At 46.8% G+C, this 15,633-nt stretch overlaps 2 protein-coding genes across 6 annotated transcripts in view; both read left to right on the top strand.

Annotated features, from left to right (window-relative positions):
• The window catches only part of UNC80 (unc-80 homolog, NALCN channel complex subunit), a 124,820-nt gene extending 115,411 nt beyond the window's left edge, over nt 1-9,409 (top strand). For all 3 annotated transcript variants that reach the window (XM_041487671.1, XM_041487670.1, XM_041487672.1), the window contains 4 exons: nt 6,114-6,195; nt 6,700-6,811; nt 7,949-8,127; nt 9,140-9,409. In XM_041487671.1, the coding sequence (XP_041343605.1) occupies nt 6,114-6,195; nt 6,700-6,811; nt 7,949-8,127; nt 9,140-9,409 (643 nt within the window). The remainder of the gene's footprint in view (nt 1-6,113; nt 6,196-6,699; nt 6,812-7,948; nt 8,128-9,139) is intronic.
• A 3,077-nt stretch (nt 9,410-12,486) lies between these two features.
• RPE (ribulose-5-phosphate-3-epimerase) lies at nt 12,487-15,076 on the top strand. 3 transcript variants are annotated; one of them, XM_041487685.1, is made up of 6 exons: nt 12,487-12,784; nt 12,928-13,007; nt 13,087-13,226; nt 13,789-13,923; nt 14,066-14,152; nt 14,552-15,076. In XM_041487685.1, the coding sequence occupies exons 1-6, from the start codon at nt 12,597-12,599 to the stop codon at nt 14,561-14,563; spliced, it is 642 nt and encodes a 213-aa protein (XP_041343619.1). In that variant the 5' UTR covers nt 12,487-12,596; the 3' UTR covers nt 14,564-15,076. The 3 variants fall into 3 exon arrangements, with proteins under 3 accessions (XP_041343619.1, XP_041343617.1, XP_041343618.1); XM_041487683.1 differs by having other exon boundaries at nt 12,502-12,784; nt 14,548-15,076; XM_041487684.1 differs by having other exon boundaries at nt 12,602-12,795; nt 14,548-15,076.
• Nucleotides 15,077-15,633: the final 557 nt, after the last annotated feature.

Raw genomic sequence — 15,633 nt, forward strand, 5'->3', positions numbered from 1 at the left:
GAAATCTTGCAGGTGGACACCATAAATCCATATCTAAAATGGCTCTGTTAGTGCTGGAGTTCAGGTCCAGTTGTTCCTCATTACCCATAGACAGGGGAACAAACACAAACAGGTCAGGAGGGAACTTAGAAGGGAAGGCTGCACCTTTAACACCCAGATCCGTCATGTTAATCATTCTCCCTGCCCTGCTGCTGTGCTCCTGCCTCTCAACCCATCCTCTTGAGGCTGGAGAGCTGTTGTTAGTCCCAAGAGCATCTCTCTTTCCTCCCAGGAGAACACGGCCCTGTACATTGGCAACACGGAGGGTAACTTGCTATTTCATTCCTGCACCAGTGGAAGCTGTGGATATGTTGAGAGGCGTTGGTGTGGATGGTTTCTGTTCCATTAGCTTGGGTTTCCATGCTGGTAGTGGCTTTTTGGGTTGGGGACAGGCTGCTGTGTTTGTTTGTTCACTCTCCTGAGCTGACAAAAGGAGAGTTTCTCATCAGTGCTGTCACCACAATGAGCTCATTCCATGCAACATGGTGTCCTTCGTGTGTGTGAGCCCTGCTCTGGCAGACTGGGCTATGGTGGGTTAGGAAAAGACATCAGCTTCTTGGCAGAGGCAGGAGTGCTGTTACCTGCTTTTCTGACTAAGAGGGACTGCGTGGCCATCTGAGCTAGAGGTGAAGAGAAATCATTCAGTAGAGGAAGTTCCATGCTGTCCCTCTAGCAGCACTAAAAACTCAACACAGTTTTTGAAGAGGATAAAATGTCTGTATCTGAGCTAAGGCCATAATGACCTGATACTTGGTTACATCAGTGTTGGTTTTGAAATGTTTTCATCTTGTTAAGTAGGGGGTAGCCACTCCTAATTACAGTGGTGAGGCTAAGCACTATGAGGCACCTAAGTCAACAAGTGTGTTCAAACACAATAATTTATTCTGAACCCTGAAATGTAATCAGCTGCACAATGGGTTCCTATTAATTCCTGTCACAAAAATTTTCTCTAGGGACCAGGACACTGTCCTCCATCCTGCTCTATGGTACAGATCTAAAGCAAATGGGTGAGCAGATGCACTTGGCAGTCAGTTCTGCTGAAGTTTATTATCCTTTTCAGGGAGCAGGCACTAATGTCTTAAGGACGGGCACCAGGGCTGCAAAGCCTTAAAAAGGAATGAAGACACTGCAAATATGTCTAAAAAGATTAGGGTAAATCTCTGTGAGGAGGAAAAGATCTTCCAACTGCATTGTTAAACACGAAAACTGGATTCCTCCTCCAAAGGACAGCAGTAGTAAAGCAGATGTTGCAGAAGCTTATTTTGCTGTGGGGATTATAGGGCAGTGTTAATTTGTTTTTACATTCAAGAACATTAGTTCTGAATAAAGTAGGCTTGAGTTTTTCTTATGCAACTTTGATTTTGGCGCACAATGATAACATTTTAGGATCACCTAAATTCATAAGCTGGTGTTTAGTCATAACTGAGATAAAGAAACAAACAATATTTACTAGGGACTAGACCCTTATGGAAGGTAGGAGACTTAAATAAATTAAACAAATTGTGACACATACAGAAATAATAAAGTCCGTTTCCCATTGTTCTATAGCAATTAGACACAGCCTTGGAGAAAAGCAGGGAAGGCAGGAAGGGGAGAAGTGACACTGAAGTGACACTGAAGTGCTCAGCCAGCTTGGGGTACAGGGCTGAGGAGCATCTTGATCTGTTGTGGTTGTAATCTGAGAGGATAGGGTATTTTCCCAAATCAGAAAGGGAGAAGGTGAAGCCACTGTAATGGAAATCTGTTGCACAAACACATTTCTCTCTAATGTTTGTGCCTGTCCTAGCTCAACGGCTCCTAAGGAGAAAAATCAGATTGAATCCACATCGCCAGGGCAATTGCAGCAGCAGATTTAATGCTAACTGGGCTGGGATGTATCTGGAAATACAATATATTTAACCCATTCTCACTGCCTTTGTCCACCAACCTTCTCATTCATATGTCTGAAGGACACAAAGTGTGTATGCTCTACCATGATGGTGTGGCAAACATTTACATCTCTTTAATAGACATTGAGACTTGTTGCTTCCTTTGTTTGGTTTGGTTTGGTTGTTTTTGTTTGGTTTGGTTTTTTGTTAGTTGTTTGTTGGTTGGTTTTTTGGTTGGTTTTTTTGTTGGTTTTTTTTTTTTTGGTTTTTTTTTTTTTTTTTTTTTTTTTCCTTTGCCTGGATGGTTAGGTTTTCTTCCTGAGCATCACTTCTTTTACTTGCCAACCTGACAAAGTTTGTTTTGGCCCCCACTGTGTGTCATTCCTTGTACAGCTGGCAACATGCATCCATAAACTTGGTTTGATCTTTGGCTCACCTCTGCCCTATATAATGGGAACAACATTAGTGTGCAAATAAACCCCTGATACTCAGAGAATGACAGAGCATCTTTGTGTTGGGCAGGAAAAAAATCTTGTTTCTTATTCCCAAATAAATGTGGCTTATGTCCATCAGAAAAACTGTTCTTATAGATCACAGTGCCATTGTGGGGGGGAAATACACATCTGAAAAGGGACTTGATTTGGGGTTCCTTGGCTGGGTCCCACAGGCTGTCAGAAAAACAGTGTATTCCTGGTCAGGGCTGGTAAACAAGGAGAGACAGAAAAGGAGGAAGGGCAGGCTGCCAACCCTCTGCTGCCATGCTCCTTTTCACAGAAACAGGATGGGTAGTTCTGTTCTTTGAGGTGAAAAGAAACCTTCACAAACCCTCATGAGGAGAAAGCTTATAGCTGAAAATTCAGTCACTTGTCTGAAATTTGTAGTCTTTAGCATTCTCTCTCTCTCTTTCCTTCTTCAAAACGTGGGGATAGAGAGCCAAAAGACAGCCACACAGGCAGCTCTGCAAAACTCAGCTGCTCTCAGGTCCACCATTTCCCTGCAACAGGTATCTGCAATTTTAGCTTGTAATATCATCCCAGATTATACCAATTTGTGTAATGATTCAGTACTGGAAGTAAACATCCACCAGCTCACTTAACTAATTTCACTTATGGCTGAAAATTCCAGATTCCAGCAGGAAGACACGAAGTCCAGCTTTTTTTTGCTTGCCTATTGTTTGTCTCCAGTGCATGGAATAGTTTTTATCTCGTGTGCCCTCACACAGTCCATGCTTACCTGTTATCTAAGGCCTTTCTCAAGTGTTGTCATATCACATGTGAAGTGAGCTTGTTTCAGCACTGTAAACGGTTTTGTACTGAATACAGTTGCAGTCTTTCTGCTACAGACTTGTCTCCTTACTCACAGCACCAAGAGTTACCTTGTCTTCATCAGAAATTGTAACAGTATTCTCAAAGCTAGTCCAGCAGACATTTTTTTTCAAGAACTTCTCCAGTTAATTCCTACTTCACTCACATAGTGGTAACCACTGTAAAAACTTCTAGAAATTCAGAATAAGTTTTTATGTAATCCTAGAAACAGAAGATTAATGATATTCACCAAGCAATTTCAAGTAGTCTGGATCACAAATACAAAGACTAATTTAAGTGTGATCTCTGCTTTAATAAGGAATGATGTGATGCTTTTGGATTTACCAGTCATATGTGCTGCAGTCACTGTCTGAGTCAAGAACACACCCCTACTGAGGGCTCTGCTTATCCCTAGGCAGGTGTTTGTGTGGTGTTTAGGATGCTTGCTACGTAAAGCATGTCAATATGCTATGGAAAAGCTGGGATATATGTTCCAGGGACCGGCAATTTCATTTGGAAGACCTCTCTAAGGAAGAAAAGGACTCAAATGTATCTTGGTTTTTTTGGCTTTGAGCTTGCTGAAGCTTTTCCTCTTTTTCCAAGGCAGTGCAGCTGTGGTGAGATCGCTGAGGGCAAGCCCAGGATTATTAAGATGTAGTCTGTCAATCAAAAGATAAACAGCTTCAGGGTCCCAAAATGTCTCTCTCCTTGAAGTTGCCCACTGTCTCCCCTGTAGAAGTGATAAACACATGGATATGGTTCAGTGCAAAGTCTGGCTTTAGTTTAAATGAAAGGGAGGAAGGAATAAGGCTTTCAGATCAGGTAACCAGACTTTCCCCCATCTTGGTTTGAAAGACAAGTGTCTGCCGGGGGAGGTGGGAGCCCTTGGAATGGAAAATATGACCCACTTCCCTCTGAATTATTATAACTTTGAAGTTAAGGGGATTTCAGGCAAAAATATGCTCGCCCAGGGTGCCAAACAAGAGGCAGCAGAAACTCCAAAGTCCACAGCTGCAGCAGCTGCCATGGGGTGTCCTGGCAGGCAGGGGGTGTGGGTTAGAGTGCAGCAAAAAAAGCCCGAGGCATCAGCAGCAGGGCTCCTCCATAGGCACCCTCCGGGCAGGGGGAGAGGGTTGGGATCCTGATGCCTTTTCCCCCAGGCACCCGAACACGTGGCAAGGGCCCGTTCCAGTGAGGCAGGGCACCAATAAGTCCCAGTTCAATGGCTGCTTTAATGAGAAAACGCTCAGCTGGAGTAGGAGAAAACAGGGCAGGGCTGGGCCCTGGCAGTGGTGAACTCCCTCCCCAGGCAGCAGCTCCACTGTCCTCCTCCAAAGCCCAGAGAGCTAGGAGCCACCAGCCCCTTTTCCCAGCCCAGTTCTCATGGTATCTCTGCCCCTCCAAGAGAAACCCCTCAGTTAGGAGAGTGGCCAGCTGCACCCTTCTCATGGAAGCTTCTCTTGTCTCTCCTAAGTATTGGTTGTTATGGTTTCTTAGTGACAGATGGGAAAAAATTCCATGAGAGAAAGAAACAAAAGGAAAAATGCTAAACCCCAACAGCCCCAAAGCAGAGCAGGAAACCCTCCATGTTCTGTTCCACCAAACCTTCTAAGGACAGTCGTTAACTTCTGCCAAAGTGAAGACTGAGCTGCTCAGAAGACAAAGCCATCCTCCATGCATGGTCTGACCATGTCCCTAGGTTTGTCTTCTTCCTCCGCCCCTGCACAGTCAGGTGATTAAGCCTTCATTCTCTTGGTGGTACTGACAAACTCCAGGCAGATCCAAGGAAGTATCTAGAGAAAAGACTGTTGTTTTCCTTTAGATTAATGCAAGCCAAAGACAAAATGGATTGCAATATTGAATCTTGAACACTCTGCATACCAGCTATAGCTGGAAGTTGCTTAAATAGGACACATTGCTCAGTGGATTCCAGTCTGGCTTAAAAAAGCAGCTGCCTGAGTTAAAAGAAGTCTGTCTTAACTATTAGTGACTACTGTAGTCATAAGTCTCTCAGCTGAAGTGTTTTCTGTCTGCTAAATGTCCAGTGTTTGGAGGATTACAGCACTTTGATAAAAATGAGGGGAGGCTGGTATTTTTATATTAAGTAGGTTGAATGGTCAGTTGAATGGTAGTATGAGATGGTACACAGCCGAGTTTGTTTTATTGCTAAAGTTTCTTCTACTGCAGGTTTTCAGATATTTTGTGCCAAAAATATCCAAAAAACCAAAAAGCTGTGTTTATCTATCTATCTGTCTATCTAATTTTTGTTTACTTGTCTCTTTCATTTGTTAGTCACAAAAAGACTTGAGGCTGCAAGTGTTGAGTGTGGGGCCTTGTTCACATAACTCATGCATCCATTATGTGAATGGATCCTTTGTCACTTTGCGTTTGTTTTTTGTTTGTTGACTTAAATTGAAATTAAAACCAGATGACAAAATTGTGATGAGGCCGTGGAGTCTTGTTTGGGAAGGAAAAAAATAGCTTTTACAACATTATCCTTGCATAAAGGAAAAGCAAACAAGAAGGCTTTTGAGCTAGGAAGCCGATGTTCCTGCCTTCACTGATGTGGCAAAGGATGCAGAGAAGTGAGTGCTGCTCAGTGGGATGCATCAATCAATGACTGAAAACTGAAATCTGCAGTTATTTATATTTGGATGCTACCTGTGCGTGGCCAAGTCCTGAATACCATGACTCCACCTCCCACCCTTTCCTAAGCCCCGGAAGCCACAACCCAACAGACATGTCCCCTCCCATCCTTCAAAGATAGTGCTGCTCTTTGAAGTGACTGTGCCATTAGTGGTTGGTCGATCTCTATTTATTTACTTTAGTCCCAATTGCCAGGACACCCACTAGTTATGCAGCGTGCTTCTCTACTTGGCCTAATGCTGTCAACATCTAACAGGGTGGCAAGTGTGCAGAGCGAGCCAGGACAGCAGAACCTCCTCCTGCAGCAGCCCCTGGGGCGGAAGAGAGGCCTGCGGCAGGTGAGGACATGGGCAGCAGTAAGCAAACCTTCTCTCCTGCTGTGGGATTTGGTTTGGCTTGTCTTGTATGGGGCTGTTGGACATGATGTGTGGATGGGATGTGTCACTTCTACCTAATTTTTGCTATAGTAGGGCAGTCCCTTGACTTAGCAGGGACCATAGCACAAATCATAGGTGTGAAGCCAGGCAAACCCCTGAGACAGGAGGTGCCCTTTGTTTTCAACTCCTCAGTCTTGTCCTCTGCAGGCTTTTTTCTTATTACTATTATTAAATTATGGTCACACAACCTGCCTGCATTACATTCAGTATTGAAACTGAAAAGGCACAAAGCCCAGAAGCTCATATAAAGGAAATGTGAGCCATGGAGACCTTAAAACACACACCTGCTAAAAGTAGAGTGAGGGACATCGGAGGTACAGACAGCAGTGATGTGTTCTCCTTTCAGAGAAGGAGCTGTGCAGTATGTGACCATACACCAGCCTAACTCTCTGTTCCAATGTTCAGCTTCGGCGACCGCTGCTGTCCCGTCAGAAGACTCAAACCGAGCCTCGGAGCCGGCACGGAGCTCGGCTTTCAACCACCAGACGGAGCATCCAGCCAAAGCCAAAACCTTGTGGTAGGGCACTGCTGCATTTCCAGAACCAGCACTCCACACTGGAAAGTGGAAAATGATGTGGTTTGAGCTTTAAGGAATAGGAGGTTGTTCATAGCTTATATTAAAGTGAAGTTCCAGAAGCTTTACACTTTTTCCTAGTACATGGATATCCTATCAGAAATCCACCCCTTCAAGACATTTTTGATAGTTTCTTCAGAGGTTTTCAAAGTCAAACAGGACATGGGCAATGGATTATCTTGTTTCCAGGAGTTATGGAGAATTCAGGGGAAGAGTTTCCTCATCCAAAACCTCCAGATGTGCAAGTCTGGAAGATGCTATTGAAAGTAGTAGAAAGAAGGACGTGTCCCATCATAGGCTTAGCAGTACAGAGCTCTAAGGACTGCATATGGAAATGAATGTAGGACTGTTCCAGTCTGTACTCTGTGTTTCCAGGAGTCAGCACTGCCAGGCTGAGCAGGTGCTGTATTCTGTACCATCCGAAGTGAGCACTGAGCTTTGGAGGAAACATCTCCAATAGCAAAGGTTACTTGTGAACTTGCTGGGTTTCAGCATGAGTGTGCTGGGGCAACACCACTGCTGGAGATGTTTGAAACAAAAAAGTTAACAAAAAATAATTAAAAGCAGGAATGGGAATATCAGCTTTACTGTTAAGTTTTTAGTCTAGCTGTCTTTACTCAGTGCTCTTCTGTTATTCCTGGCTAGTGGACTTAGTCTGCAGGAATGAGGGGTTATCTGCTGCACTTTTTTTTCTCAGATTTTCAGCTAAACCTTGGGCAATTCTCCTATCTTTTTGCATGCCAGTTTTTCTTTTACATTTGTGGGTATCACAAGGGAATTCAACTCAGTGTATTCTTCTGGAATGGAAAGATATTATGGGTGCTGTTTTTCTCACCAAGCCATGACAAGGATAGTTGTGCTGGCTAGACTTCAGGAGATCCCAGAGTCCTGCTGTGGCTGCAGTGGAAACCCAGGATAAAAGACTTTTAGATTAGATGCCGATTAGACAGCTTATATAAAGATGGAAGGAACCACAAATCCTATCTCAGTTGTAAAACCCCCAGGGATTCTCTCTCTTCTTTTCTTGTGTATTTCTTCCCAAACTTTAACCCTGAGTTTCCCGGGCTCTGTGCCCTGCAGCGGAGCAGAAGCGCTCGGTGACGTTCACGGAGGCCCAGCCTGAGGCAGCCGCGGAGCCGCCGGCACAGCAGCCGGGCTGCAGCCGCAGCAGCCCCCAGCCCAGCGGCCAGCCCGAGCCCCTCAGCAAACCTGTGCTGACGTCCTCGCCTGCCATCGTCGTGGCCGATCTGCACAGCCAGGTAACGTGACACTGCTGGCTCTGTGGCCCGTGTCCCTCCACTGCTCCCTCCCAGGCACGGGGAAGCGCTTTCATCACAGCACTGTGATGAAAGCTGGCAGGAAGGTAAAGACAGCAAACTCTCCTTCAGGCTGTTTGCTGTCAAGCGTCCTGCTTCTGTAAAGCCATTCCCTTCCAGCTCTATGCAACAAGTCTTAATTTGAAAATACATTTTCTGCATCTTCCCTTTCCATTTTCCCATCACATACAGTGTCCTTGTGGACCTAATCACCACGGCAAGCTGTCCTCAGCAGGTTTTCACAGCTTGCTCCCTGAGAGATGTCCCCTTACAGAAGGAATCCTTCAAAGCCTCTGGACTGTTTAAGCACCACGTTGCAAAAGAAATTGCTTGTCCAGCATTTTTCTGTGTTGGCCTGCACTGAGGATGGTGCAGGGACAATCCCAGTCATCCCTTCAACACATCAGTGACACTGAGATCACTTTTATATGCCCAGATATCCAGTGTCTTTTGAGGTTATGTCCTTTGCCATGCACAAATGAATGATCTCTGTCTTCAAAATCATAGAATGAGTCACAGAATGGTTTGGACTCATTCCACCCCCATCCACTATCCCAGGTTGCTCCAAGCCCATCCAGCCTGGCCTTGGACACTTCTAGGGATGGGGCAGCCACAGCTTCTCTAGGAAACCTTTTCCAGTGCCTCACTATCCTCAGTATAAAGGATTTTTCCTAATATCTAACATAAACCTACTCTCTGTTTGAAGACATATGCTAAAAAAGATGAAATGAGGAAGTGTTAATGACTCAAATCAGACAACCTTTCTGATCTTTGATGTAAATGCAAAAATATATTGTTAGGTATAATTTTAAGGGATTTATAGTCTGCAAGTGCCTGGTTCTTTACGGTAAAATGCGTATCTGAATGAGAAAATACTTTATAGACCTTCCTTTCCTTTTCCCCCCTCTCCCTCCTGCTTTCTCTGAGCCTGACCACCAGCTGTCCTCAACTGCAGAGCGAGGCACTCTCTGCTGAGGAGGAGAAGGAAAAAGAGGAGGGCTTGGAATCGCGGCCAGCAACAGCGCAGAGCACGCCGCCCCCGCAGCTCTCTGACACCGAGGACTACGCTGGCCTGGAGACCACCAGCCTGCTGCAGCACGGGGACACTGTCCTGCACATCAGCGAGGACAACGGCACGGAGAATCCTCTGCTGGCCACGCACTTCAGCTTCGCGCACGTGGAGCTCGGCGAGACGGACGTCGATCTGGATGAATCTCATGTTTAACTCCTGGGGAAGTACAGGAGTGGGAGGAGGAAGGAAGTGCTTACCTTTCCTTAAGAGGGCCCTGCTAAAGAGTAACTAATTAAAACAAGAGCACTTTATTATCCAAAAGCAGGAAATAGCTATCAGCCGGTTGCTATAGACTGGCAAATTTCTATTTGTGAGATCTCTTTTCAGTTCAGGGCAGGACCACAGGAACCAAGAATTGGTACAGAATTCTCAGGATAAGGGTGTGTAGGCAAACGTGGTCCATAGAGCCCTGATCTGGCAGCCATGTACTGTGATCAGCAGCCTCACTGGGTACGGGCTGTTGGACTGTGTGAGACAGAGAAGTCTCTTCTGAGACTGTGCCTGAGATTTATTTTTGTAGTGTTTTTGAGAGGAGGGCTACACAGCAGCTGAATCCAAGGCTCCTACACCTTGAAAACAGTGACAGAAAGTACCAATCCAAAGCTTGATTTTCTCAAGCCTGGGGCCATTTTTTCTAACATGCAGAGCAACAATATGCACCATAAAGCAATTAGATTTTTTTTTGGCACTGTAGACTTTAGTTGAGTTTACTTTTGTCTGTTAGTTCCATTCCACTCTGTAAAATATTGCCCTTGTGCTACAAAAATATTTGCTCTGTAAAACTAAATACAGCATGTAGCCTAAGCAGGAATGCATGTGCTGTCCACAGACACAGATGGGCAGGGGCTGAGTGGTCTGCAGGTGGTATAAATAACCCACACTGTCCTGCTTTAATGTACTGAGCTATTCATCTCCAGAGTTTAAAAAATACTCAAAGAAACTGTATCTGGAATGCCTGGACCTTCTGGCCCCAAGCAACTGCTCCCCTGATGCTGTTGGATGTACGTAGAGGGATTTAAAGTAAATATTTATATATGGTATTTTCATGTTACTATATATATATTAAAATGTATATGTACATTGTAAACAAAAGATGGATATTGCAGGGCAGAAACTTGATGAAAGAATCTATTTTTGGCATGCTGAGATTGTATTTTAAAAGGTTCCATTTTATGTATGTAACGTTCATGGCTGCAAGTATTAGATGAATGTATGTAACATTTATAGAAGGTGGAGATCCCTGGGGGGATCAGCTGAAGTCACAGCTGAGTTAAAGGGTTTTTCTGCAGCATCATGGAATTACACTGAAATGTGAATTTAGCCATTAGCTGCTGACAGGCAAACTGCAAAATAGCTGTGAAACAAACCATGAAATCATCAGCAATGCCCAAAGAGACCCTTGGGAATCATACACTGCCTTTTCTGGCTCATGTTAGACTGAGTGGAGTTTATAATCATGCCATTATTGTGCAGAGGAAAATGTTTTGGATCATCCTGAGAGTATCTAAACTGTGCTCATTACCACTTTGGCTCCTGAGGGCTTGCAATTTGGACACACACATCATAAACCAGCCTCACCAAGGAGGGCAATGGTATCCTTCTGGCCATCTCCAAAGAAAGGACCTGCAGCTCTCCTCACGGGCTCTCAGTAGCTGTTGAAGCACTGCTCTGTCAAGCCACTGCCTTGCTGCTGTAGTGCAGCCCACAGGTTTTCCTGGGGCTGGGACCATTAACCACACACCTGGCAGCAGCTTCCAGCCTGGGAAGCCCACGGAGCCTCAGGCTTCACTGCCTGGCATTTGCCAAATGCTCACATTGGACAGGAGCTCTGCACACCAGTCTGGGCAGGGAAATCACTCGCATTAAACCTCTGAAGAGAGCAAAAGCCATTTTTGTCCCAGGTGCTGAGCATGCTCTGCTACCACTCTGTTGGGGAGAGAATCTCAGCATGTGTTGGGAAGAGCAGGGCTGAAAAACCAACTATTTTTATAGTGCACCACCTCTATCCCCCACATATATGGGGCTATATAATGTACAGGTGGTGCTCTAATGCAGCTCCAAAGGGTTCTCGGTCTTGGAAGAGAGGTGACAATGTCCCAGCGGATGTCCTGGATAACAAACTGTTTCCTCTGCTGATCAAAACATGCTGTACTGCTTTTATCTCCTTAGTGCACCGGAGCCTGTGCCAGCTACCTGTAGGATGCTGCTTTAGATTAGCTCCTAGCTCAGAGGTCACTCCAAGAATTGCTGAATTCCAGATGTTAAGTTTTATTATTAACAATGACTCACAAATGAGAAAAACCCCACAGCTTTGCTTTCAAGTCCCAAGGTAGGCTTGGTCACTGGCAATCTGGGGGGAGGAAAGCTTCAGACATGAGCTGAGTGAATGGCTGGGACACAACACACACAGGACTCATGGTGCACTTCACAGAGTGACCTTGTCTGCAGAAAAGGAGGAAGCATCTTCCTTAATGAAAAGTAGAGGCCTTCCCACAGTACTCTACTCTAGAGATGACAAAATAACTGTGATTTACTTCACTTAATTCCGTGTATATAACTTTCAAGTTTCCACCGTCACAGGTGAATCCACAGTAGTAAGCCATAGCAAGGACTAAAATGCCTCTTTTTAATGTCTACCCTCCTAGAAATCAATGCAACTTATAAACGATGTAATCTGCAATTTAGTGTTATCCAGGTGGCTGCGCAGCTGGCTTTGCTTTTGTGGGATGATTGTTCAGAGACGGCACAGGCAGGCCAGCCCGTCAGCCTGACTTCCCACGCGCTTTCCTGTGCTACCAGTTGCATTTAATGCCGTGCTGATGAGTGGCGCACCAAGTGCTTTAGCTGGTTTGTGCTGTGCTGCCGTCTCTCCGTGCCAGCCCCGGTGTTATTTCCGATGCCGCCGTGCATAGTGTCAGCCGCGTGTCGCCTTCGGCAGTGTCCGGCCGTGCCTGTCTTGTCCACGTGTCAGTCGGTCCCGTTGCCTCAGCATTTTATGCAAACGTTGTCCCGAGGATTAAATATAAAGGAACGACGGCAAAGGACAGAGTTCTGTGTCTGAGCCTCTTGCGTAACACGGTGGTGTCTGGCGCTCCGAAGGTTTCCATACGCGGTTTTCTTCCGGGATATCGACAGCGCTTGTTAATGTTTACCCAAGTGCTCGCAGGCCCGGCGCGGGGCTGGAACTGTGCTTTGGGGGGGACAAAATACACCTGGTTCGGAACTTAAAGTCACCTACACAAGGGTTATTACTACTATTATTATTGTTATTGTTTCCGCCAGTTTGGGACCGAGGGTGCGGCCTGTGCCGCGTCAGCGCGGGCGGAGCGGCGGCCCCAAGATGGCGGGGGCACCGCCCCGGCCCTCCCACCGCCCGGCCCCCCGCCCGCCGTCCCGGCAGCAGCCGCGGCCGCAGCCATGGCGTCGGGGTGTCGGATCGGTCCCTCCATCCTCAACAGCGACCTGGCGGCGCTGGGCGCCGAGTGCAGCCGCATGCTGGACTGCGGGGCCGACTACCTGCACCTGGATGTAATGGACGGGTAACGCCGGGGACGGGCGGGAGCGGCCGGGCCGGGCCGGGCCGGGGGCGCGGGGGGCGGGCGGAACGGCCCGCTCCTCCCGGCCGCACCGGGTAACCTGTGGGCGGGCGCGTCTCTCTCTTCGGCCCCAAGACACTTCGTCCCGAACATCACCTTCGGCCACCCCGTCGTGGAGAGCCTGCGCAAGCGGCTGGGCCAGGAGCCGTTCTTCGGTAAGGGCCGGGAGCTGCGGGGCGCTGTCCCCCCGGCAGCGGGAGCCGGCCCCGCTGCCCGCTCGCTGTCCTCTTGCAGACATGCACATGATGGTGGCCGCGCCAGAGCAGTGGGTGAAGCCCATGGCAGTGGCTGGTGCAAACCAGTACACCTTCCATCTAGAAGCGACGGACAACCCCGGGGCACTGATAAAGGACATTCGGGAGAATGGGATGAAGGTGAGAGGAGTACACATTGTGCTCTGCTTAACTAACAGCTGCCTTGCTGGCCGGTTCTCTGCGGTGACCAGGGATAGGACCCGAGGGAACGAGCTGCAGCTGGATCAGGGGAGGTTTGGGCTGGATATCAGGAAAAGGCTCTTCTCCCAGAGGGTGGTCGGCACTGGACAGGCTCCCCAGGGAATGGTCACAGCCCCAAGGCTGCCAGAGCTCCAGGAGTGTTTGCACACTGCTCTGAGTCACAGGGTGAGGTTGGTGGGGTGTCTGTGCAGGGCCAGGAGTTGGACTCGATGAGCCTTGTACGTTCCTTCCACCTCGAGGTATTTTGATTCCATGATTTTATGGAAGACTCATTGTGGTCACTTCAGGTGCCACATGCAGCTCTAACACACTGTGCATGAAGTCAGTCTTCAATTTTAGTGAAGAAAATCTGGAATTTTAAAATAAAGAAGCCTGTTCTTCCTGCCACTACACAGTTGTGTAATTACTTCCTAGGAAGCTGTACTGAGCTGAGGCCAGTCTTGCCCTGACGTGCACTTGGATTTGGCTTCCCTTCCTGCAGGTTGGCTTAGCCATCAAGCCTGGCACTACAGTTGAACACTTGGCACCTTGGGCCAATCAGATAGACATGGCTTTGGTGATGACGGTAGAACCTGGATTTGGAGGACAGAAATTTATGGAAGACATGATGCCAAAGGTAAACTATGTTTCTCTTTCATTATTTATTGGGCTAAAAGCTAATTAACAGTAACGAGTAGTGAAGTTGATAAACCTTGTCTAGATGTATGAGAAGCTGTAGGGTGGCAGCTCAGTGCTCATCCTTTTATCTGTTTCCTCAGGTTCAGTGGCTCAGGACACAGTTTCCCTCCTTGGATATAGAAGTGGATGGAGGAGTGGGGCCTGACACCATCCATAAGTGTGCAGAGGTAAGAGGTTGCAGCAGAGCAGCATTCTCAGTCACTGTGCTGAGACACTTATCAACTCCCAGAAAATAAAGCTTAGGAGAAATTTTTAGTTTTCAGAGGGAGCCGTAAAACACATGTAATATGAAAATCTTTTTTAGGTCTAATTTTGTGCCTTTTTTAAAATAGTGCCTATTGAAGCCTCCCCTAAGCTAAAGAAGTTTGTTTCTTTTATGTTGACGTAAAAAGGGGCAATGTGATGAAGAAATTTGGGGAAGAGCTGTGTTTTCTGAACTTGATTTGGGGTTGCAGTTAGGAGCACATCACCTGTGTCCCAGCTGTTTGCACAGAATTCCCCAGTGCAGCGTTTGCAGGCAGGCTGTGTTCCGTGTGACTGAGCAGTGTTTGCTGTCCCCCAGGCAGGTGCCAATATGATTGTGTCTGGCAGCGCTATCATGAAGAGCGCAGACCCCAGGTCTGTGATCAACCTGCTCAGGAACGTGTGCTCAGAAGCAGCCCAGAAGCGCAGCCTGGATCGATGAGACCTGCCCAAGCCGTGTTCCAAAGGCTCTGGCCGTGCAGGGGCTGCATGAACACCAACTACAGAAACTTCTTGCTGCTGAACAGAGGAACCATTCCTTCACTGCAATGAAGCAAGCAGCAGTGGGAAACATTCTGGCTGTCTTTCAGGGTTGGAAATGCAATGGTTTGAACCCGTCTCTTGATTTTGTGGAGGCTAATTTTGTGGCACAACCTCTAATGCTGGCTGGATTGAACTACAGTCAGTTTGTTGCTTGCTAGAAGAGTGTAGCATCACCACAAGAATATCTCTTGTGGAAGACTCTTAATCAAACTGCCTTCTGCTGTCTGTATTTTGTCATTTGATCTGTGCATTCCTACAAAACTTTTTCCACTACTGCATTAAACACCCTTTCCTTGGTGTGTTAAGTTCTTGAAGCTGACTGTCATAAATAAGTGGGTTCAGGAGTAACTTTAGGGAAAAGGCAGATTAAGAGGGCTAAAAAATCCCAGTGATGGTAGAAATGTTCCTGTCCTTTGCCTCTGTTGCATTGGAAGTACTTGGCCTATAGAAATCCAGCATCAGATAAGTCAGTGCAGCATCTTTACCAGATCACAAAGTGGGGAGTATCTCCTCACTTACCTTTCAAATAGCCAGTTAAGACAGCTGTGTCTGAAATTCCTGGAATTGATGGAATTTCTCAGAAGAATGTTGCTTTAATACTCCTCAGACAAGTAAAAACTTTTTCTTGCTGCACAATCTCCTTGGTTAGTACATGTGTCTGAGTAAATGATTAAGGTGGTAGCATACAGAAAGGGTAGCTGCTGAAGAGACATGTAGATTGAAATGCCTGGAGATGGGTCTGTAAAACAGCTTGTGGCACCAAACAGTCATCAGTCCTTCAGTTTGCTGTGTGCACAGGCCTGGCCTGTTTGGGCACATGAAAGGTGAACTACAGTGCAGTGGAGGAAGACTGAGCAAGCCA

The sequence above is a fragment of the Pyrgilauda ruficollis genome, unplaced genomic scaffold (genome assembly GCF_017590135.1).
Source record: "Pyrgilauda ruficollis isolate IOZ18807 unplaced genomic scaffold, ASM1759013v1 scaffold83, whole genome shotgun sequence".
Classification (NCBI taxonomy): Eukaryota; Metazoa; Chordata; class Aves; order Passeriformes; family Passeridae; genus Pyrgilauda; species Pyrgilauda ruficollis.

Excerpts from the sequence above, each read along its gene's own strand:
- RPE (XM_041487683.1), top strand. The coding sequence starts at position 12,597 with ATGGCGGGGGCACCGCCCCGGCCCTCCCACCGCCCGGCCCCCCGCCCG. Across the intron at positions 13,227-13,788 it reads TTCGGGAGAATGGGATGAAG|GTTGGCTTAGCCATCAAGCC; the intron begins GTGAGAGGAGTA and ends CCCTTCCTGCAG. Across the intron at positions 13,924-14,065 it reads TGGAAGACATGATGCCAAAG|GTTCAGTGGCTCAGGACACA; the intron begins GTAAACTATGTT and ends CTGTTTCCTCAG.